Genomic DNA, 23,550 nt, shown 5'->3' on the forward strand with positions numbered 1-23,550 from the left:
TTAAAGTGGTGCCGAATACTTGTATGTTTGAGAAATTTGATTTCTGTTGATTTGTATTTGGAGCTCTGCAATTTCATTGGCTGTTGGCGAGGGGTTCAGCTAGCGGAACCCCAGTACTAGACAGGTTAAAATGAAGAGCACTTATTTATCTTTTGCCAGAGATCTACAGATCATAACCTTATCCTACACTCATACATAAAATTAACAATAATAACAGTCAAGCATAAACATACAAAACACCAGAAATATACATAAAAAACCTTTATTATTATGATAATGTAGGATTAACAACAACATGCGTTTAACCACAATAAAAAATAAAAAGATATTGCACTGGTTTTACTGTAGCAATCTCTCTTCACCCTTTTCAGACAGATCTCCTCTCCTTCACACTTCAGACACACACAGGATCTGTGTTCACCCTTTTCAGACAGATCTCCTCTCCTTCACACTTCAGACACACACAGGATCTGTGTTCACCCTTTTCAGACAGATCTCCTCTCCTTCACACTTCAGACACACACAGGATCTGTGTTCACCCTTTTCAGACAGATCTCCTCTCCTTCACACTTCACACACACAGGATCTCTTCACCCTTTTCAGACAGATCTCCTCTCCTTCACACTTCAGACACACGCTGTACACACACACACACACACACAGGATCTCTCTCACACAGTTTTTAAAATACTGCCTAAACACTGGGGAGTCAAGTCCATAATATGAAGTCAACAGTCTCCTCTTCCCTCAGTTCAGTGGCATTGGTCTCTGCACACAGACAGCCCTACCATCGCTATGGGCCTTAACACACAACGCATACTGTGGCTACAATAAAAACACAAACTGTATGGATCTGTCTGTAGAGCTGTAGTGAGGCTAAAGTCCAGGGTGGAGGTTACCCACAGGGTTAACCGAGAGAGAGAGAGGGACAGCCCCTCCAGTGGGCTCTGGTGGACCTAACTGAACATTGGAGGTGATGGGCCCAGACTAGGGGGTAGGTAGTGTTTTGTTTGGCTGAAATTGCTTTGTGTGTGGTGTGTGTGTGTGTGTGTGTGTTGGGAGCAGCCAACAGCCCAAAGCTAGAGATGAATTACTCCACCAGGGAAACTAACACTTGACTTCACTCTCTGACAGATGGCTGGATCAGCATCATTACAGACGCTGTTTGTGTGATACAACAGTGAATGTCAGGCATGGTCAGGCTGGCGCCGGGCAGTGGAGGATGGCACTCGGATTGGGTCAGAGAGAGTAGCAGCTGTCCAAGCAGCAATAACAACAGGGCCACCAGTATAGTCCAGATGAGATGACATACAACACAATACACACTGTAGAAACTATTCTTATAGAGATGACCCATATCAAATCAGAACTTCAGATCAGTTTTGGGACTATAGTCATTCGATGTGCAGGGGCCAAGTTAACAACATTAATTTACTATCAAATGGGGAATGCCACAGAGACTTGTCTTTCATGACTCTGGCTGATATAAAATAACCCTCAACACACAGAAACAAATGGAGGATGACAATTTGAGTCACCTGACATATTCGGCCAATTAGGAGATGCTCTCTCAGTCTGGGGTTGATTGATTGGCTACAGCAGAGTTGTTAAATCCCAACGCTAAGCTTGGCCGATCTGTCCCAGTGACAAATGACAGCTTTTCTCTGGGAGGACTTGGGGCCTACACCTCACATTACCTACCCTCTATCCTTCTGCACTAGAGGATACCACGATTCACATTACCTACCCTCTATCCTTGTGCACTAGAGGATACCACTAGTCACACCACAGGTGATTTAGGAAACGTCCCCCTATTTCCTGCACTACTTTTGACCAGGGCCGAACCTCTAAACATTATATGCACAATGTTCCTCCTCATGAACATTGTCTGTAGTCCGTCAGTGGTTAGGTTACATGAATAATATGTAAAGGCCACAACAACCCAGTCACTCTGATATGATCCAGGGTAACTTTACAGTGTGGAAAGCTGTTGACATGAATAATTATCACTGCCTGTTACAGAGGTTGATTTCTAGTAGCATTGAGGAAGATTGAACAACATTGAAACACATTACAGAAATTGCTAGCCACAGTCTGTCAGTGGGGTTGTCTGTCTGGGGTTAGGTATTGACAACACGGATCTCTTTAGTATCTATAGACACCAGTCCTGTCTCACCCTCAGTCAGTCATCCCAATGAGCTGCTCTTTGCGACATCTCCAACAGCAACAAAACTTTGCAGGACACCCCGAGGGAGATTTGAACTCTCACACAGAAAAAAAGTGATGTATGCTGCAGGTAGCCACAGTTTTACAACATGGCAACATCCCCTTACTTTGCAAACTAAGACACACAAATGAACGCCCACACACACACACGCAGGAACACACACGCAGGAACACACACAAGTATGAACGCCCACACCCACAAAACCCCACACGTAGCAGTGGGACTGGAGGATCATAGTGGTGTTCGGTCAGTTCAGACTTCTGATTGGTCAACATCGTTGTGACTGACCTAAAAGCCAGGGATCTGATTGCCCTTCCTTTTATTTAGTTGGCTTTTCATTTGACATACAGCGATAAAAGGGTTGTGCAAAGCCCGCCCCCCTGCTGACCCATCCCCGACCCTATAGGCCAACTGAGATATCAGTCAGGGACAGACAGCACTAATAGGGGTAACTAACTATGAGACGTCTACACTAACTAAAACACACTCCCAAGTCCCAACACGGTAGAGTAAAAAAGACACTGCAGACCTTTAAATATTCATATATATATGTATGAATATTTAAAGGTCTGCTATATATATATATATATATACACACACACACACATCTGACAGCCACTTGACAACACACACAGTCTTGAACGCATATACAAAGTAAAGTCTGTTAGCTTTACAGGATAAGAGGCAAAACACAGAGAGAACACAGCAAGTTGAACAAACCTTAAGAGTCTGATAAAAACAGAGTGAGCAGGGGCTAGAAATAAAGACTACGGTGAGACCACTGGTTGTCAGAATATACATGAAGGCCAGTGTGTCTACTGTTGTACTGCTACACTACGTAGAGCTTGGCCACATCTCCACGAAAAATCTGATCTGGACTTTTTCAAACTTATGGCCATTCACAATATATATCTCAATTAATTTTTTTATTTTTTACTCTAACTAAGCTTTTTTTTGGTACAATTAAAGGTAAAATAAACTGCATTTCAAACAGTCAGCTATAATCGAATGAATTCAGGACTTGTGAAATTATTCCGTGGCTAAATAAAAGCCTTCCACAACCATAAGACCCATGAATACTTGTATACTTTTTTTTATCAAAATAGTTTAACCTGATTATTTTTCTGGCTTTCAAGTTGGTCTATGAAAATGCCCTTTTAGTTCCAAATGTAACCAGAACCATGTATAATATACATTCACTGATAATGACCAACCTCTTGTAGGCAATATACAACATTAACACAGGTCTCATATAAGCAATCTCTCAAGCAATGTTCATTATACTCTGGTTTTAGTAGCGTCTGCTCTACGCGTAATTTGAGAAGTTGAGACATAAAGAGGGTTAACTTCTCTACTACAGTAAGTTAATGTCTCAATGTGTTTCAGCGTCCATATGACCCATCCTGTTAGACCAAACCTCAAATGTGGCTGAAATTGCTTGTCAGAGAGGATGTGATCTTTAGTCTTTGTTGTTGTGAGTGACAGGGGGAGGGTCTTGGTGTCTGTGTGCAAGTGGGAAGGTGCACAGTACACACAGCATGGGGGGGGGGGGGGGGAATACGAGACCAAAAAGACAAACGCTCATAAAAACAAAAAAATATTAAAACCTCAATTCCTGCGATACAGGCATTTGAAACATCGCGCTAAAACATACATTCAAATTAATCAACTGAATCCGACATATTGCCCAGCCCTATGCTAACTAGCCTGTATACAAACTTGTGAGCAGTCTTCCTGCCTCAGAGTTTGAGAGGAGTCTGGGTAATTGAGTTTCAGGGGCAGCAGGAACAATCCGCTGCCCGGTACTCAAACCCATATATCTAAATAGATCTACCTCATCTTAACTACTTGACTCTTGTCATCCCAACAATGTTTGTCTGTGTAGTTGACCAAACCAGGCTAGGACCAGATTGATCAGGTGTCCCCAGGTTGTCTGTGTAGTTGACCAAACCAGACTAGGACCAGATTGATCAGGTGTCCCCAGGTTGTCTGTGTAGTTGACCAAACCAGACTAGGACCAGATTGATCAGGTGTCCCCAGGTTGTCTGTGTAGTTGACCAAACCAGACTAGGACCAGATTGATCAGGTGTCCCCAGGTTGTCTGTGTAGTTGACCAAACCAGACTAGGACCAGATTGATCAGGTGTCCCCAGGTTGTCTGTGTAGTTGACCAAACCAGGCTAGGACCAGATTGATCAGGTGTCCCCAGGTTGTCTGTGTAGTTGACCAAACCAGACTAGGACCAGATTGATCAGGTGTTCCCAGGTTGTCTGTGTAGTTGACCAAACCAGACTAGGACCAGATTGATCAGGTGTCCCCAGGTTGTCTGTGTAGTTGACCAAACCAGGCTAGGACCAGATTGATCAGGTGTCCCCAGGTTGTCTGTGTAGTTGACCAAACCAGGCTAGGACCAGATTGATCAGGTGTCCCCAGGTTGTCTGTGTAGTTGACCAAACCAGGCTAGGACCAGATTGATCAGGTGTCCCCAGGTTGTCTGTGTAGTTGACCAAACCAGGCTAGGACCAGATTGATCAGGTGTCCCCAGGTTGTCTGTGTAGTTGACCAAACCAGGCTAGGACCAGATTGATCAGGTGTCCCCAGGTTGTCTGTGTAGTTGACCAAACCAGGCTAGGACCAGATTGATCAGGTGTCCCCAGGTTGTCTGTGTAGTTGACCAAACCAGGCTAGGACCAGATTGATCAGGTGTCCCCAGGTTGTCTGTGTAGTTGACCAAACCAGGCTAGGACCAGATTGATCAGGTGTCCCCAGGTTGTCTGTGTAGTTGACCAAACCAGGCTAGGACCAGATTGATCAGGTGTCCCCAGGTTGTCTGTGTAGTTGACCAAACCAGGCTAGGACCAGATTGATCAGGTGTCCCCAGGTTGTCTGTGACTAGATCACTGTCCCTCCTTTCCTCCTCATCTCACCTATAGTCCATCTCAATGTAAAGATGTTCTATGAACCACCCACTATTCTTCTATCATTAGAAAGTCCCCTGACATAGAGATCTAGATCTGGTGAGGCCATCATGCAGTTACAAGGTGAACGGCTAGGCTAGTATCCGAGCTACCACAACACGTACATCCTCACACAGCTCTATACACTGCCGTAGATACACTGACAGGTCCAGGTAGAGCCATGGAAGGGTTAGCTTCTATACGCTAGCTACACTGACAGGTCCAGGTAGAGCCATGGAAGGGTTAGCTTCTATACGCTAGCTACACTGACAGGTCCAGGTAGAGCCATGGAAGGGTTAGCTTCTATACGCTAGCTACACTGACAGGTCCAGGTAGAGCCATGGAAGGGTTAGCTTCTATACGCTAGCTACACTGACAAGCACACGAATAGCCGTTGGAGCGGATAGGGAAATGGATTGTCATGGAACGCTCTGTGATATAATACAAACACTGCTTGAATAGCCATTCTGATAGCCACAACATGAATCGAGTGTTATATTCTCTAGCTAGTCTGCACTATTAAACAGTTAAACAGAGTGCAGCGTTAGACCACGAGGGAATAATATCACACATTGCCATTTGCCTGAGGCTGCTGAGTGAGTTAAAGGTGGGTGATGCAGATTGTTTAATTAACAGACTGTAATGTATTTATACAGATTCCTAAGCATACGCTACTTTTATTGCTGAGTTACACCCTGTTCAGTCACGGACAGCTGGAGACACGCAGGAGGGTTGCAGTGGTGGCTGGGTCGTTTACAAGGCACAACCTGATCTATTGGCTTGATACTAGTCACACGTGAGACGCCCGGAACTTCCAAGGTGAAGGCTAACGAGGCCGTATACTAAGAAAATACCATGAGAGATGTTTGTGTGTGTTTGTTAATCCTTTCTCCTCAGTGCGTGTGGATCAGTGAACTCACACTGTTTATTTCTAGCCCCCATGTTTCTTTGCAGAGAGAGAAACAAACGCAGACCGACTTCACAGGAACATGAATCAACGTGAAAAAACGGAGTATAAGAACAACAAGAGATCTACAGCCAATCTGGATGTCTCTGGAATACAGAAACACATAGTAAGGGCCCAAACTATCACCTCTCTCCCTCCTCTCTCCTCTCTCTCCCTCCTCTCTCCTCTCTCCCTCTCTCTCCCTCCCTCTCTCTCTCTCTCTCTCTCTCTCCCTCCCTCCATCAGATGGCTATGCTCTCAGATAATGATTAGTGAGTTGCAAAAAGTTTAGAATGTTCTTTTCTTCCAAACATGCAGTCTGTGGATAAAGATTCAGATCTCCATCAAGCAGTCTCTATTCTCATGGGTGTCTTATCTGCTACGTCTTCTTGCTGCTGGTTTTGTCCTGCGGGGTGGAGACTGGGCTGGGTCTCTGTGAGGCCAGTGGGTCTGGCCTATTGCGCTGCTCTGAGGCTGCAGTAGGTGTCTGGTTGGGTGTGGTGGTGGGCACCTTCCTTGGTGCAGTCTCCACCACCGGCCTCTCCATGGTGTCCTGGGTGCCCTGGGCCAGGGTGCAGTCTTTAGGAGGGGAGAGCCTCCTCTGTGGAGGGGGAGGGGGGGCTGGCTCAGTTTTGGAGGAGGGCTGCCTGGAAGGAGACTGGGAGGACAGGCGGGGTGGTGGCTGAGGGGCAGGGTGTCTGAAGGTGGAGGGGGAGAGGGGAGTGGTGGCGGCGGCGAGGGGGGAGTCAGGTGTGGCCTTGGGGTGAGGGGGGTCGGAGTGTCTCTGATTCTGGTCCTTGGCTCTCTCAAAGGCCTCCTTGGCCCCGGGGATGGTTAGTTTGACGGGCCCCAGGACGCTATGAGCTACATTGGCTAGATGTGACACCACCTTGTCCACCCCACTGTCTGACCTTGACACTGAGGCTGGAGAGGCTGGGGGGCTGGGGGTGGCGTAGGCTGCCGCAGCGGCAGCAGCAGCTGCATGTCTCCGGTTGTCAGCCTCCTTCTTCTCCTTGGTGATGCCTGGGGAGGAGATGGGTGTGGGGACTAGGTCTCTGCCGTCTATGGACCCAGTGGGGCTGGATCTGGGGGCCTCCAGGCCAGAGTCTCTCTCCTCGCTCCATAAACTACTGCTCTTCCCCCTGGGCTCAAGCAACTTGGGGCTCCTCCAGTCCTGATGTGGAGATGAAGCAGCAGGCTTCAGGAAGGTGTCCTTGCTGACGGAGATGAAAGCACTGCCGAGGGTGGCGAAGGTGCTGGACAGGGGGCTCTGGGTGAACTTGCTGCTGGGGTCTGGAGCCTTCCCATCTCTCCGCCGACAGTCATCCGAGGAGGCTGAGCCGCCGTCTTTCCCTCCCAGCGAAGGACCACTCTGAGTGGGCTTGTGTTCGTGGAGTGTGGAGGGTATGGTGGCTCTGCTTGGCAGCAGGGTGGAGGAGGGGGACAGACAGAGGGAGGGGAGGGTGCCCCCGGGTCCTGTACGGGGGGCGATGGGCATGACGGAGGTGGGGCGGAGCAGTGGGGGGGTAAAGGTACAGGTGTTCCTGCCCCTCCCGTCCTGACTGTCCTCTGAACCCTCGTCTGTCTCGTCCTCTGATGAGTCCACCTCGTGGATCGCATCCTGCTTCTGTAGGGACTCCCTCCTCTCAGCCCGGTCCTGTCTGATGGCTGACAGCTTGTCCTTCAGTTTGCTCTTCCCGGGAGCCAGCCCCAGGGACCCGGCAGTCGACCCTCCGTCCCCCTCCTGACGTCCTAGCTTCCTGCTGGAGGAGGGTTTTTGCAGGCTGCCCTTCTCCACGGGACCCCCACGGCCCCCTATCCCAGGCCCCACCCCCAGCAGTAGGCTCTCTCTCTCCCCAGCTGATTCCTGGAGACTCTGCAGACTGGGGTCTCTCTGAAGCATCTCCTTCTTAAACTCAGCGTGGGAGATGTCCAGGCTGTGTTTGCGCCCTGTCACTGTTACAGGCAGCTTCTTGTCGCCTCCGGCGCCTGATGGAGAGGGGGAGGACGATGAGGAGGAGAGGGAGGAGGCGAGCTTCTCAGCAGACTGGACTCGCTTGAGCAGTGGGGAGCGGGGGTGTTCAGCGCTCTTGGGCCTGGAGATCTGCCTGACCAGAGGGGGGGAAGAGTGGAGCTTGACGGGAAAGATCTGACCCATAGAGGTGGAGCCTAATCCGTGGCTGGACAGGGGGGAGGGAGAGCGCTGGGGGGAGGTGCTCTGTGGGGTTGGGGATGGGGTGCGGGCCAGGGGGGATAGAGGGATGTTGCCGGCTGACTTGCGGCGAGGGGAGCGATACTGGCGCTGGAGCTTGGGGGCCAGGCCGTGGAGGGAGCTGGGCCTGATGTGACCGGAGCTGGCTGGGGAGTTAGGAACACTGGAGCTGGGAGAGCTGCTCTGAGACGAGTTACCCCTACTGAGAAAACACATGACACATACAGAAACACACAGACATTCAGGGATTCACCTACATTCATGAAATGTTATGCACACATAATCGCCACCTTTTATGACCTTTTCCAACATTAGGCCACGTCCTACAGTCCATTAGGTGAGCCGTGTGTTTGAGGGATGTGTGTGTGTAGGACTTACCAGAGTGTGTAGAGTCAGGTGTGGACCGGTAACCCTGTGTAGGTGATCTAGGGGACAGGTTGTGAGTGGGGGACCCAGGTCCACTCTCTCCAGAGGACAGAGAGCGGGTCAGAGAGGAAAGGCTACGGCTGGTGTGGAGAAGAGACGCCTGCTTAGTGATCTTCCTGAACAGAGAGTTCCTCTTCTTACTACTGCTGGAAACACACACACACACACACACACACACACACACACACACACACACACACACACACACACACACACACACACACACAGTATAAAGAGTTGAAAAGACAAACATCCCTCCATTTATCAGCCATTTTATTCTACGTATCTTGACTTCTGAGAGGAACGGTAAGTGTGAGATTGATCAGATAAGAGACCTTTCCTGGCTGCTGTCTTTGGTCTTGGTCTTCTTGTTGCGACGCGCCATCTTAGATTTGGAGCCGGTCTTGCGGGCGGGGCCCAGCTTGATGGAGGTGTTCTCAAAGGACGTGGCAGAGATGGACACCTTACCGCCGCTCTGAGGGTAACACACCACACACATAAGACAGGAGCTAGCGTATGTGTGTGTGTGTAGTGTGTGTGTGCGTGTGTGCGCACCTTGAGAATGAGTTCCACCACCTCAGTGTGCACTAGGCCGTGGACAGCCTCTCCATTCACATGAGTGATGAGGTCTCCTTCTCTCAGCCCTGCATCATGGGCTGGACCACCCTCCTCTACATGCTGAGAGAGAGAGAGATGGAGAGAGAGATGCAGAGATGGAGAGAGATGAGTTGGAGAGAGGGAGAAAGAGATGCAGAGATGGAGAGAAAAATAGATGGTGAGAGAGATGGAGAGAGAAAGAAAAGGAGAGAGATGGAGAAAGGGAGAGAGAAAGAGATGGAGAGAGATGGAGAGAGAGATGGAGAGAGAGAGCGAAAGAGATGGAGAGAGAGAGATGGAGAGAGGAGGGTTGAAATTACACATCAAATTATATCACTGGTAATAATTCAATCTGTTGAATCGAATGAAGAACAGGATTCCTAGAACAGGATGACTAGAAGTGTTAAATCCCTTTTAGCTTGAGTCACTAAGCTAAAGCAGGCTACTACTCACCCAGACCATGTGATGTACTGTGTAGATGTCTGTGTCTCCCATGTACACCCTGATGGCTCGCAGGGTGAAGCCGTACTTCTTGCCCGCCTTGTGGATGATGATGGCGGGTTTGATGTTGGCCACGGCTGGGGACAGGTCTCTACTGGGGGAGGAGTCTCTGGACGAGGGATTGGACGAGAAGGAGTGGGGTGACATGGGGCTGGCCAATGGGGAGGCCCCGTGGTGGTCTAAACATGGAGGAGCGAGGGAGATTGTTTAATAGGGAGTTCAGTCCAGTTACTAAATGCACATAAATGTAATTTATTTTCAACCTTTACCACACGTTCTAAAAACGGACCGATGGTGGAAACTAAGAGAGAAGACACATACACACAGTCCACACACAGACACACACACAGTCCACACACAGACACATACACACAGTCCACACACAGATACATACACACAGTCCACACACAGATACATACACACAGTCCACACACAGACACATACACACAGTCCACACACACACAGTCCACACACAGATACATACACACAGTCCACACACACACACAGTCCACACACAGAGACATGCACACAGTCAATACACAGACACATACACACAGTCCACACACACACACAGTCCACACACAGAGACATGCACACAGTCAATACACAGACACATACACACAGTCCACACACACACACAGTCCACACACAGATACATACACACAGCCCACACACATACATACAGTCCACACACAGACACACACAGTCCACACACAGATACATACACACAGTCCACACACAGCCCAATACACACAGTCCACATACACACAGTCCACACACAGACACATACACACAGACACATACACACAGACACATACACACAGACACATACACACAGTCCACAGACAGACACATACACACAGTCCACACACATACACATACACACAGCCCAATACACACAGTCCACATACACACAGTCCACACACAGACACACACACACAGTCCACACACAGACACATACACACAGTCCACATACACACAGTCCACACACAGTTCACATACACACAGTCCACACACAGACACAAACAATTGAAGTCAAAAGTTTACATACACTTAGGTTGGAGTCATTAAAACTAATTTTTCAACCACTCCACAAATTTCTTGTTAACAAACTATAGTTTTGGCAAGTCAGTCAGTGGATGTATTTCAAGGCCTACTTTCAAACTTTGCTTGACATCATGGGAAAATGAAAAGAAGACCTCAGAAAAACAATTGTAGACCTCCACAAGTCTGGTTCATCCTTGGGAGCAATTTCCAAACGCCTGAAGGTACCATGTTCATCTGTACAAACAATAGTACGCAAGTATAAACACCATGGGACCATGCAGCCGTCATACCGCTCAGGAAGGAGACCCGTTCTGTCTCCTAGAGATGAATGTACTTTGGTGCAAAAAGTGCAAATAAATCCCAGGACAGCAGCAAAGGACCTTATGAAGATGCTGTAGGAAACAGGTACAAAAGTATCTATATCCACATTAAAACGAGTCCTATATCAACATAACCTGAAAGGCCGCTCAGCAAGGAAGAAGCCACTGCTCCAAAACCGCCATAAAAAAGCCAGACTACGGTTTGCAACTGCACATGGGGACAAAGATCATACTTTTTGGAGAAATGTCCTCTGGTCTGATGAAACAAAAATAGAACTGTTTGGCCATAATGACCATCGTTATGATTGGAGGAAATGGGGAGGCTTGCAAGACAAAGAACGCCATCCTAACCGTGAAGCACGGGGGTGGCAGCATCATGTTGTGGGGGTGCTTTGCTGCAGGAGGGACTGGTTCACTTCACAAAATAGATGGCATAATGAGGGAGGAAAATTATGTGGATATATTGAAGCAACATCTCAAGACATCAGTCAAGAAGTTAAAGCTTGGTCGCAAATGGGTCTTCCAAATGGACAATGACCCCAAGCATACTTCCAGAGTTGTGACAAAATGTCTTAAGGACAACAAAGTCAAGGTATTGCAGTGGCCATCACAAAGCCCTGACCTCAATCCCATTGAAAATTTGTAGGAAGAACTGAAAAAGCGTGTGTGAGCAAGGAGGCCTACAAACCTGACTCAGTTACACCAGCTCTGTCAGGAGGAATGGGCCAAAATTCACCCAACTTATTGTGGGAAGCTTGTGGAAGGCTACCTGAAACGTTTGACCCATATTAAACAAATTAGTATTTGCTACCAAATACTAGTTGAGTGCATGTAAACTTCTGACACACTGGGAATGTGACGAAAGAAATAAAAGCTGAAATAAATCATTCTCTCTGCTATTATTCTGACATTTCACATTCTTAAAATAAAGTGGTGATCCTAACTGACCTAAAACAGGGAGTGCTAGCCTCCCTACACTGGCTTCCTGTCAAAGCAAGGGCTGATTTCAAGGTTTTACTGCTAACCTACAAAGCATTGCATGGGCTTGCTCCTACCTATCTCTCTGATTTGGTCCTGCCGTACATACCTACACGTACGCTACGGTCACAAGACGCAGGCCTCCTAATTGTCCCTAGAATTTCTAAGCAAACAGCTGGAGGCAGGGCTTTCTCCTATAGAGCTCCATTTTTATGGAACGGTCTGCCTACCCATGTCAGAGACGCAAACTCGGTCTCAACCTTTAAGTCTTTACTGAAGACTCATCTCTTCAGTGGGTCATATGATTGAGTGTAGTCTGGCCCAGGAGTGGGAAGGTGAACGGAAAGGCTCTGGAGCAACGAACCACCCTTGCTGTCTCTGCCTGGCCGGTTCCCCTCTTTCCACTGGGATTCTCTGCCTCTAACCCTATTACAGGGGCTGAGTCACTGGCTTGCTGGGGCTCTCTCATGCCGTCCCTGAGGGGGTGCGTCACCTGAGTGGGTTGATTCACTGATGTGGTCATCCTGTCTGGGTTGGCGCCCCCCTTGGGTTGTGCCGTGGCGGAGATCTTTGCGGGCTATACTCAGCTTTGTCTCAGGATGGTAAGTTGGTGGTTGAAGATATCCCTCCAGTGGTGTGGGGGCTGTGCTTTGGCATAGTGGGTGGGGTTATATCCTTCCTGTTTGGCCCTGTCCGGGGGTGTCCTCGGGTGGGGCCACAGTGTCTCCTGACCCCTCCTGTCTCAGCCTTCAGTATTTATGCTGCAGTAGTTTATGTGTCGGGGGGCTGGGGTCAGTTTGTTATATCTGGAGTACTTCTCCTGTCCAATTCGGTGTCCTGTGTGAATCTAAGTGTGCGTTCTCTAATTCTCTCCTTCTCTCTCTCGGAGGACCTGAGCCCTAGGACCATGCCCCAGGACTACCTGACATGATGACTCCTTGCTGTCCCCAGTCCACCTGGCCGTGCTGCTGCTCCAGTTTCAACTGAACCGCGGCCCTAGGACCATGCCCCAGGACTACTTGACATGATGACTCCTTGCTGTCCCCAGTCCACCTGGCCGTGCTGCTGCTCCAGTTTCAACTGTTCTGCCTTATTATTATTCGACCATGCTGGTCATTTATGAACATTTGAACATCTTGGCCATGTTCTGTTATAATCTCTACCCGGCACAGCCAGAAGAGGACTGGCCACCCCACATAGCCTGGTTCCTCTCTAGGTTTCTTCCTAGGTTTTGGCTTTTCTAGGGAGTTTTTCCTAGCCACCGTGCTTCTACACCTGCATTGCTTGCTGTTTGGGGTTTTAGGCTGGGTTTCTGTACAGCACTTTGAGATATCAGCTGATGTACGAAGGGCTATATAAATAAATTTGATTTGATTTGATTTGATTTGATTAAATGTCAGGAATTGTGATAAACTGAGTTTAAATGTACGTGGCTAAGGTGTACGTATATTTACGACATACATACATACATACAGACAGACACATACATACAGACAGACAGACACATACATACAGACAGACACATACATACAGACAGACACATACATACAGACAGACACATACATACATACAGACGCATACAGACACAAACATACATACCGACAGACATACATACATACAGACAGACACATACATGCCATACATACATACATACCGACAGACAGACATATACAGTGGGGCAAAAAAAGTATTTAGTCAGCCACCAATTGTGCAAGTTCTCCCACTTAAAAAGATGAGAGAGGCCTATAATTTTCATCATAGGTACACTTCAACTATGACTATGACAAAATTAGAAAAAATAATCCAGAAAATCACATTGTAGGATTTGTTAAGAATTTATTTGCAAATTATGGTGGAAAATAAGTATTTGGTCAATAACAAAAGTTTATCTCAATACTTTGTTATTTACCCTTTGTTGGCAATGACAGAGGTCAAATGTTTTCTGTAAGTCTTCACAAGATTTTCACACACTGTTGCTGGTATTTTGGCCCATTCCTCCATGCAGATCTCCTCTAGAGCAGTGATGTTTTGGGGCTGTTGCTGGGCAACACGGACTTTCAACTCCCTCCAAAGATTTTCTATGGGGTTGAGGTCTGGAGACTGGCTAGGACACTCCAGGACCTTGAAATGCTTCTTATGAAGCCACTCCTTCGTTGCCCGGGGGGTGTGTTTGGGATCACACAGCCACGTTTCATCTTCAATGCCCTTGCTGATGGAAGGAGATTTTCACTCAAAATCTCACGATACATGGCCCCATTCATTCTTTCCTTTACACGGATCAGTCGTCCTGGTCCCTTTGCAGAAAAACAGCCCCAAAGCATGATGTTTCCACCCCCATGCTTCATAGTAGGTATGGTGATCTTTGAATGCAACTCAGCATTCTTTGTCCTCCAAACACGACGAGTTGAGTTTTTACCAAAAAGTTATATTTTGGTTTCATCTGACCATATGACATTCTCCCAATCTTCTTCTGGATCATCCAAATGCTCTCTAGCAAACTTCAGACGGGCCTGGACATGTACTGGCTTAAGCAGGGGGACACGTCTGGCACTGCAGGATTTGAGTCCCTGGCGGCCTGGCGGCGTAGTGTGTTACTGATGGTAGGCTTTGTTACTTTGGTCCCAGCTCTCTGCAGGTCATTCACTAGGTCCCCCTGTGTGGTTCTGGTGTGAGATCTTGCGTGGAGCCCCAGATAGAGGGAGATTATCAGTGGTCTTGTATGTCTTCCATTTCCTAATAATTGCTCCTACAGTTGATTTCTTCAAACCAAGCTGCTTACCTATTGCAGATTCAGTCTTCCCAGCCCGGTGCAGGTCTACAATTTTGTTTCTGATGTCCTTTGACAGCTCGTTGGTCTTGGCCATAGTGGAGTTTGGAGTGTGACTGTTTGAGGTTGTGGACAGGTGTCTTTTATACTGATAACAAGATCAAACAGGTGCCATTAATACAGGTAACGAGTGGAGGACAGAGGAGCCTCTTAAAGAAGAAGTTACAGGTCTGTGAGAGCCAGAAATCTTGCTTGTTTGTAGGTGACCAAATACTTATTTTCCACCATCATTTGCAAATAAATTCATTAAAAATTCTACAATGTGATTTTCTGGATTTCCCCCCCTAATTTTGTCTGTCATAGTTGAAGTGGACCTGTGATCAAAATTACAGGCCTTTCTCATCTTTTTAAGTGGGAGAACTTGCACAATTGGTGGCTGACTAAATACTTTTTTGCCCCGCTGTACGTACGTACATACATACATACATACATACAACTTGCACAATTGGTGGCTGACTAAATACTTTTTTGCCCCGCTGTACGTACATACATACATACATACATACAGACAGACAGACAGACAGACAGACAGACAGACAATTGGTGGCTGACTAAATACTTTTTTGCCCCGCTGTACGTACAGACAGACAGACAGACAGACACATACATACAGTCCACAGACAGACAGAGACAGACAGTCCAGACAGACACATAGATAGACACATATATACATAGTCCATAGACAGACAGAGACACAAACAGACACAGACAGATACAGACACACAGCAGATCTCAATACACAAAGACAGAAGCGCACAAATAACACATTCCTGGCTGTTAAAACCTCAGACGTACCAGCAGGAATCATGAGTGAGAGAGTGGTAGCGGAGGCTGATTTGATGACCTTGTTGAGTGGTCTGGACTGGGCGTGTCTGTCTGTGTCTCCAGACAACAGTCTGTGACGGGCCCTCCTAGCTGCCAGGTCACTGATGGCCTTAGGGGTAGAGGGAGAGCTGTCTGCCCCTGAACCACGCTCCCACACATCTCCTGAACTGCCCGCTATGGAGAGAGAGAGAGAGAGAGAGAGAGAGAGAGAGAGAGAGAGAGAGAGAGAGAGAGAGAGAGAGAGAGAGAGAGAGAGAGAGAGAGAGAGAGAGAGAGAGAGAGAGAGAGAGAGAGAGAGAGAGAGAGAGAGAAACAGAGAGAGAGAGAGAGAGAAACAGAGAGAAAGGCAGAGGATCCAGTACCAGGAACATACTGTAAGGCATTTTGTCATGTGAATGGAATGAAAGCAGACACACAGTACATGCATATAGTATATGTTCCACCAGTTTCTGTTGTTTTCTGTAACATATGGACAATAAAGTTGTATTAAATTGTACTGACGTGTGAGTGTGGCTTTGCTGAGCTGGCTGGCTGTAGAGTCTGGTGTTGTGGGGGACTCATCCAGTTTCAGCTCTCTCTCCACGGGAAGCTCAGGGATGGAGAGGGGCAAGTCCTCGCTGCGGGGGCCCCTGACTCCACCGGGGGTCTGGCTGAGCAGACTGGGGCTCCTATAGCTGGGGGCCACCCCTGCTTCCTCCTCTGAGGAGATGGCGAAGCGCGGCATCTCGATGATGGCGGAGCAGCAGCGTCTTCGCACCGTCAGGGGAGGGCTGGAGTCGCTCTCGGTGTGGGACGACTCTGAGACAGACAGACGCTTACGCAGGCTGAGGGAGGGAGGCACACAGGGAGGTTACAGTTCTGTTGTTGGTAATGGAAGGGACAGACAGCTCATTTAGTAGAAGACTTAAATAATTAGCATAGACTATCAGTAAATGAGGCTTTGGTGTCCTCAGAAGAACCCCCCATACTCACATCTCAGGTGACCCCACCAGCCAGTTGCGGTCTCTGGACTTGAGACTACTGAGGCTGTCAATGCGTTCTCCTCCCTCCTCACTGAGGCTACGCTTGGTGGGCGGGGGGGTCCTCTTCTCCTCATGGAGGGATAGACGCTCCATACTGCTGTACACCTAAACACACAGTTTGATTGAAAATGATGTAGCACATGGAGTGATTACATTGTGTGTGTGTGTGTGTGTGTGTGTGTTGTTAACCTTGCTGAATCGGGGCGAGCAGGAGGAAAACTGACGTATCTCTACGTGTTCGTCATCGTTGGTGTCGTCTTCATCTTCAGAGTCCAAGTGGTGGTACCTGTCTGAACGGGCTGGAGGGAGAGAGAGAGAGTAGCATTACACAAGACTACTGGACCGGACTGTCCACTAACTCACTTTCAGGAGCTCTGTTCTATTATTCTAAGTAAAGGACTAGTAGAAAAGACTCAGGGTGTTGCTCTAGGTACATTTATATAATGGACAGTAGGTGAGACTTACTGTCAAAGTAGCTGGTGTCGTCCTCTGACTCTAACTGAGGGATGAACTCTGCCTTCTGTCTCAGCAGAGTGTTCCAGTCCAGATTATAGAAGAACCGATGCTGCTTCACCTCAAATGCACTGCCTACAACACAGAGACTGAATTAATGACAAGGAGACCACTGCCTACCACACAGAGACTGAAGGAATGACAAGGAGACCACTGCCTACAACACAGAGACTGAAGGAATGACAAGGAGACCACTGCCTACAACACAGAGACTGAAGGAATGACAAGGAGACCACTGCCTACCACACAGAGACTGAAGGAATGACAAGGAGACCACTGCCTACAACACAGGGACTGAAGGAATGACAAGGAGACCACTGCCTACAACACAGAGACTGAAGGAATGACAAGGAGACCACTGCCTACAACACAGAGACTGAAGGAATGACAAGGAGACCACTGCCTACAACACAGAGACTGAAGGAATGACAAGGAGACCACTGCCTACAACACAGGGACTGAAGGAATGACAAGGAGACCACTGCCTACAACACAGAGACTGAAGGAATGACAAGGAGACCACTGCCTACAACACAGAGACTGAAGGAATGACAAGGAGACCACTGCATACAACACAGAGACTGAAGGAATGACAAGGAGACCACTGCCTACAACACAGAGACTGAAGGAATGACAAGGAGACCACTGCCTACAACACAGAGACTGAAGGAATGACAAGGAGACCACTGCCTACAAAACAGAGACTGAAGGAATGACAAGGAGACCACTGCCTACAACACAGAGACTGAAGGAATGACAAGGAGACCACTGCCTACAACACAGAGACTGAAGGAATGACAAGGAGACCACTGCCTACAACACAGAGACTGAAGGAATGACAAGGAGACCACTGCCTACAACACAGAGACTGAAGGAATGACAAGGAGACCACTGCCTACAACACAGAGACTGAAGGAATGACAAGGAGACCACTGCCTACAACACAGAGACTGAAGGAATGACAAGGAGACCACTGCCTACAACACAGAGACTGAAGGAATGACAAGGAGACCACTGCATACAACACAGAGACTGAAGGAATGACAAGGAGACCACTGCCTACAACACAGACAGACTGATAAAGACTAATATGACAATTTGACACTGTGTAATGTGAGACATGCAGGTTGTGTACTTGTTTCTATGAGTTATGCTTGTCAAATAACATGTTTCTAATCCATCACCTGTGCCCAGCCTCTCCAGAGGGTTCTGTCTGAGGAGTTTAGAGATGAGGTCCTGGGCATCGTTAGGAAGAGCCTCCTCCTCCTCTGGCCATATGATCTCATCTACAAATAGAGGACGGAGAGCAGACGTTGTGGTCAGACGGATTTCTCCACAAACTTTTTCAAAACAAAGCAATACTTCTCCCTGCCCTTTTTTTTTGTCTGTTAAGCATGCAGACTCCTGTGTGCTTCTGTTCTCTGTGACACTCACCACTGATGACCTGTCCAAAGAGCTCCTCAGGTGTGTCTCCAAAGAAAGGGGCACAGCCCACCAGGAATTCGTAGAGGATGACCCCCATAGCCCACCAGTCTACTGGCTTCCCATAGCCCTGTCTGAGGATCACCTCTGGGGCGATGTACTCTGGTGTACCACACACCTGGTCGTACACACAGAGGGGAAGGGTCAAGTATAGGCAGGGAGAAATACATGGCAACTGTCACATACAGTACAATGTTGCATTCCCTTAGTCCTTTTGTCTCATACCTGTTGACATACACTTCTGTCATAGACACTGTTATAGATAAGGGAAGCGTGATCAGAGACAGAGTTTGGGTGTTATGTGTTGGGCGCCAGAGGCAGGGGCGGACTGGTCAGCTGGAATTTCGGGCAAATGCTAGATGGGCTGGTACATTTTGAGCCTAGTGGGCCTGTGTAATTATTATATATTTTTTTAATCTGTTATGTGTCAAATAATGGGTTCCTCAAAGAAAAATAATGGCCCAGTGTGGGGGCCTCTAGGAAATGAAATGGCCCAGTGTGGGGGCCTCTAGGAAATGAAATGGGCCGGTGTGGGGGCCTCTAGGAAATGAAATGGCCCAGTGTGGGGGCCTCTAGGAAATGAAATGGCCCAGTGTGGGGGCCTCTAGGAAATGAAATGGCCCGGTGTGAGGGCCTCTAGGAAATGAAATGGGCCGGTGTGGGGGCCTCTAGGAAATGAAATGGCCCAGTGTGGGGGCCTCTAGGAAATGAAATGGCCCAGTGTGGGGGCCTCTAGGAAATGAAATGGCCCAGTGTGGGGGCCTCTAGGAAATGAAATGGCCCAGTGTGGGGGCCTCTAGGAAATGAAATGGCCCAGTGTGGGGGCCTCTAGGAAATGAAATGGGCCGGTGTGGGGGCCTCTAGGAAATGAAATGGGCCGGTGTGGGGGCCTCTAGGAAATGAAATGGGCCGGTGTGGGGGCCTCCTAGGAAATGAAATGGGCCGGTGTGGGGGCCTCTAGGAAATGAAATGGGCCGGTGTGGGGGCCTCTAGGAAATGAAATGGGCCGGTGTGGGGGCCTCTAGGAAATGAAATGGCCCAGTGTGGGGGCCTCTAGGAAATGAAATGGGCCGGTGTGGGGGCCTCTAGGAAATGAAATGGCCCAGTGTGGGGGCCTCTAGGAAATGAAATGGGCCAGTGTGGGGGCCTCTAGGAAATGAAATGGGCCGGTGTGGGGGCCTCTAGGAAATGAAATGGCCCGGTGTGGGGGCCTCTAGGAAATGAAATGGGCCGGTGTGGGGGCCTCTAGGAAATGAAATGGCCCAGTGTGGGGGCCTCTAGGAAATGAAATGGCCCAGTGTGGGGGCCTCTAGGAAATGAAATGGGCCGGTGTGAGGGCCTCTAGGAAATGAAATGGGCCGGTGTGGGGGCCTCTAGGAAATGAAATGGCCCAGTGTGGGGGCCTCTAGGAAATGAAATGGGCCGGTGTGGGGGCCTCTAGGAAATGAAATGGCCCAGTGTGGGGGCCTCTAGGAAATGAAATGGCCCAGTGTGGGGGCCTCTAGGAAATGAAATGGGCCGGTGTGGGGGCCTCTAGGAAATGAAATGGCCCAGTGTGGGGGCCTCTAGGAAATGAAATGGGCCGGTGTGGGGGCCTCTAGGAAATGAAATGGCCCAGTGTGGGGGCCTCTAGGAAATGAAATGGGCCGGTGTGGGGGCCTCTAGGAAATGAAATGGCCCAGTGTGGGGGCCTCTAGGAAATGAAATGGGCCGGTGTGGGGGCCTCTAGGAAATGAAATGGGCCGGTGTGGGGGCCTCTAGGAAATGAAATGGCCCAGTGTGGGGGCCTCTAGGAAATGAAATGGCCCAGTGTGGGGCCTCTAGGAAATGAAATGGCCCGGTGTGGGGGCCTCTAGGAAATGAAATGGCCCAGTGTGGGGGCCTCTAGGAAATGAAATGGGCCGGTGTGGGGGCCTCTAGGAAATGAAATGGGCCGGTGTGGGGGCCTCTAGGAAATGAAATGGGCCGGTGTGGGGGCCTCTAGGAAATGAAATGGGCCGGTGTGGGGGCCTCTAGGAAATGAAATGGGCCGGTGTGGGGGCCTCTAGGAAATGAAATGGGCCGGTGTGGGGGCCTCTAGGAAATGAAATGGCCCAGTGTGGGGGCCTCTAGGAAATGAAATGGGCCGGTGTGGGGGCCTCTAGGAAATGAAATGGCCCAGTGTGGGGGCCTCTAGGAAATGAAATGGGCCGGTGTGTTAGAAATGCCTTATCTGATTTTTGGTCCCAGTCTGCACCTGGCCAGAGGTGTCTCTCTCTCTCTCTCTGTACCTGTTTATCCAGGAACTCCCTGGTATCTTTCTCTATGTGTCCTTCATACAGGTTGGTGGTGAGGCTCATCAGACCGATCTTAGACAGCCCAAAGTCTGTCAGCTTTATGTGGCCCATCGACGTGATCAGAAGACTGCAGGAAGGGGGAGAGAGATATGATGTTAGCATCATGAGTGAATAAAGCATATAGGTTGTGAATTATTGAAGAAGTATTAATGATAAATGAAAAGTCGTTTAACAGGTACATCTTTCTTAATAAATGTTTGTATTTTTCTCCCCAATTTCGTGATATCCAATTGGTAGTTACAGTGTTGTCCCATCGCTGCAACACGCGTCCGGACTCGGGAGAGGTGAAGGTCGAGAGCCATACAACCCTGCCAAGCCGCACTGCTTCTTGACACACTGCTCGCTTAACCCGAAAGCCAACCGCTCCAATGTGCCGGAGGAAACACCGAACAACTGGCGACAATGTCAGCGTGCACTGCGCCCAGCCCGCCACAGGAGTCGCTAGAGTGCGACGGAGCAAGGACATCCCCGGCCGGCCAAACCTTCCAGCGAATTGTGCGCCACCTCATGGGTCTCCCGGTCGCGGCCGGCTGTGATACAGCCCGGGACGATACCCGGGTCTGTAGTGACGCCTCAGGCACAACGATGCAGTATCTCTGACCGCTGCGCCACTCGGAAGGCCACAGTTAAAGCTTCTAGACTAGAGGACAGTGTGTGTGTCTTACTTGTCAGGTTTCAGGTCCCTGTGTACGATGCCATAGTTGTGGAGGTACTCCAGTGCCAGTACAGTCTCAGCAAAGTACATGCGTGCCATGTCCACGGGCAGCGCTCCGATGTTCTTCAGCAGGGTGGCACAGTCACCACCTAGTCAGGGTAGAGACAGTCAGTATACACCCCCATTCACATCCTAGTCAGGGTAGACAGTCAGTAAACACCCCCATTCACATCCTAGTCAGGGTAGAGACAGTCAGTAAACACCCCCATTCACATCCTAGTCAGGGTAGAGACAGTCAGTATACACCCCCATTCACATCCTAGTCAGGGTAGAGACAGTCAGTATACACCCCCATTCACTTCCTAGTCAGGGTAGAGACAGTCAGTATACACCCCCATTCACTTCCTAGTCAGGGTAGAGACAGTCAGTAAACACCCCCATTCACATCCTAGTCAGGGTAGAGACAGTCAGTATACACCCCCATTCACATCCTAGTCAGGGTAGAGACAGTCAGTATACACCCCCATTCACATCCTAGTCAGGGTAGAGACAGTCAGTATACACCCCCATTCACATCCTAGTCAGGGTAGACAGTCAGTATACACCCCCATTCACTTCCTAGTCAGGGTAGACAGTCAGTATACACCCCCATTCACATCCTAGTCAGGGTAGACAGTCAGTATACACCCCCATTCACTTCCTAGTCAGGGTAGACAGTCAGTATACACCCCCATTCACTTCCTAGTCAGGGTAGACAGTCAGTATACACCCCCAGCCACAAACATGGAGTGGGAAGAAACTGTCAGTGTGCGTATACAGTAAGAAATGAAGAAGGATGCCCCTTTCCGATTCTACTAATTAACTGCTCATCAGGACCTTGATTAGCTGGATCAGGTGTGTTACAACTGGTTTGGAGCAAAAGCCTGCACAACCAGTAGCTCTCCAGGAGCAGGTTGGCTACCCGTGATGTTTCTGAACCGTGTGTATAGCAGTCACCTTCTACATACTCCATGACCATACAGAGGTGTCTGTTGTGTGTGTGTGTGTGTGTGTGTGTGTGTGTGTGTGTGTGTAAATGAGCTTTGTGTGTATGATCAGCCCTTACCCTCCACATACTCCATGACCATACAGAGGTGTCTGCGTGTCTCGAAGGAGCAGAACATTGAGACCACGAAGGGGTTCTCAGCGAAGGTCAGGATGTCTCTCTCTACGAAGGCCTGTTGGATCTGGTTCCTCAGGATGAGGTTCTGCTTGTTGATCTTCTTCATGGCAAAACGCTGACGGGTCTCCTTGTGGCGCACTAGAAACACAGCACTGCAGAGAGAGATCGATGGAAGGGGAAGGCCGGGGGGAGAGAGTGGGGGGAGATAGAGAGAGAGCGAGAAAGAAATAATCAAATGACAGCCAACAATGTTAGACATTTTGTGGCCGTTATCATCACTGTCATGGGGTAACAAAACCATGGGGAAGCTTCAGTCTCATGGGGTAACAAAACCATGGGGAAGCTTCAGTCTCATGGGGTAACAAAACCATGGGGAAGCTTCAGTCTCATGGGGTAACAAAACCATGGGGAAGCTTCAGTCTCATGGGGTAACAAAACCATGGGGAAGCTTCAGTCTCATGGGGTAACAAAACCATGGGGAAGCTTCAGTCTCATGGGGTAACAAAACCATGGGGAAG

General features: G+C 48.9%; 1 protein-coding gene across 1 annotated transcript in view; it reads right to left on the bottom strand.

Annotated features, from left to right (window-relative positions):
• Nucleotides 1–246: 246 nt before the first annotated feature.
• The window catches only part of LOC135513190 (microtubule-associated serine/threonine-protein kinase 2-like), a 316,935-nt gene continuing 293,631 nt past the window's right edge, over nt 247–23,550 (bottom strand). The window contains exons 15-29 of the mRNA XM_064935986.1: nt 22,976–23,184; nt 21,881–22,019; nt 21,150–21,282; nt 18,832–18,997; nt 18,582–18,683; nt 17,350–17,472; nt 17,074–17,183; nt 16,835–16,989; nt 16,364–16,686; nt 15,833–16,036; nt 9,818–10,044; nt 9,323–9,445; nt 9,103–9,242; nt 8,716–8,913; nt 247–8,540 (exon numbers count right to left, since the gene is read on the bottom strand). Of these exons, the coding sequence (XP_064792058.1) occupies nt 6,509–8,540; nt 8,716–8,913; nt 9,103–9,242; nt 9,323–9,445; nt 9,818–10,044; nt 15,833–16,036; nt 16,364–16,686; nt 16,835–16,989; nt 17,074–17,183; nt 17,350–17,472; nt 18,582–18,683; nt 18,832–18,997; nt 21,150–21,282; nt 21,881–22,019; nt 22,976–23,184 (4,384 nt within the window). The 3' untranslated portion in view covers nt 247–6,508. The remainder of the gene's footprint in view (nt 8,541–8,715; nt 8,914–9,102; nt 9,243–9,322; nt 9,446–9,817; nt 10,045–15,832; nt 16,037–16,363; nt 16,687–16,834; nt 16,990–17,073; nt 17,184–17,349; nt 17,473–18,581; nt 18,684–18,831; nt 18,998–21,149; nt 21,283–21,880; nt 22,020–22,975; nt 23,185–23,550) is intronic.

The sequence above is a fragment of the Oncorhynchus masou genome, chromosome 24, assembly GCF_036934945.1.
Source record: "Oncorhynchus masou masou isolate Uvic2021 chromosome 24, UVic_Omas_1.1, whole genome shotgun sequence".
In the NCBI taxonomy this organism is placed as follows: domain Eukaryota; kingdom Metazoa; phylum Chordata; class Actinopteri; order Salmoniformes; family Salmonidae; genus Oncorhynchus; species Oncorhynchus masou.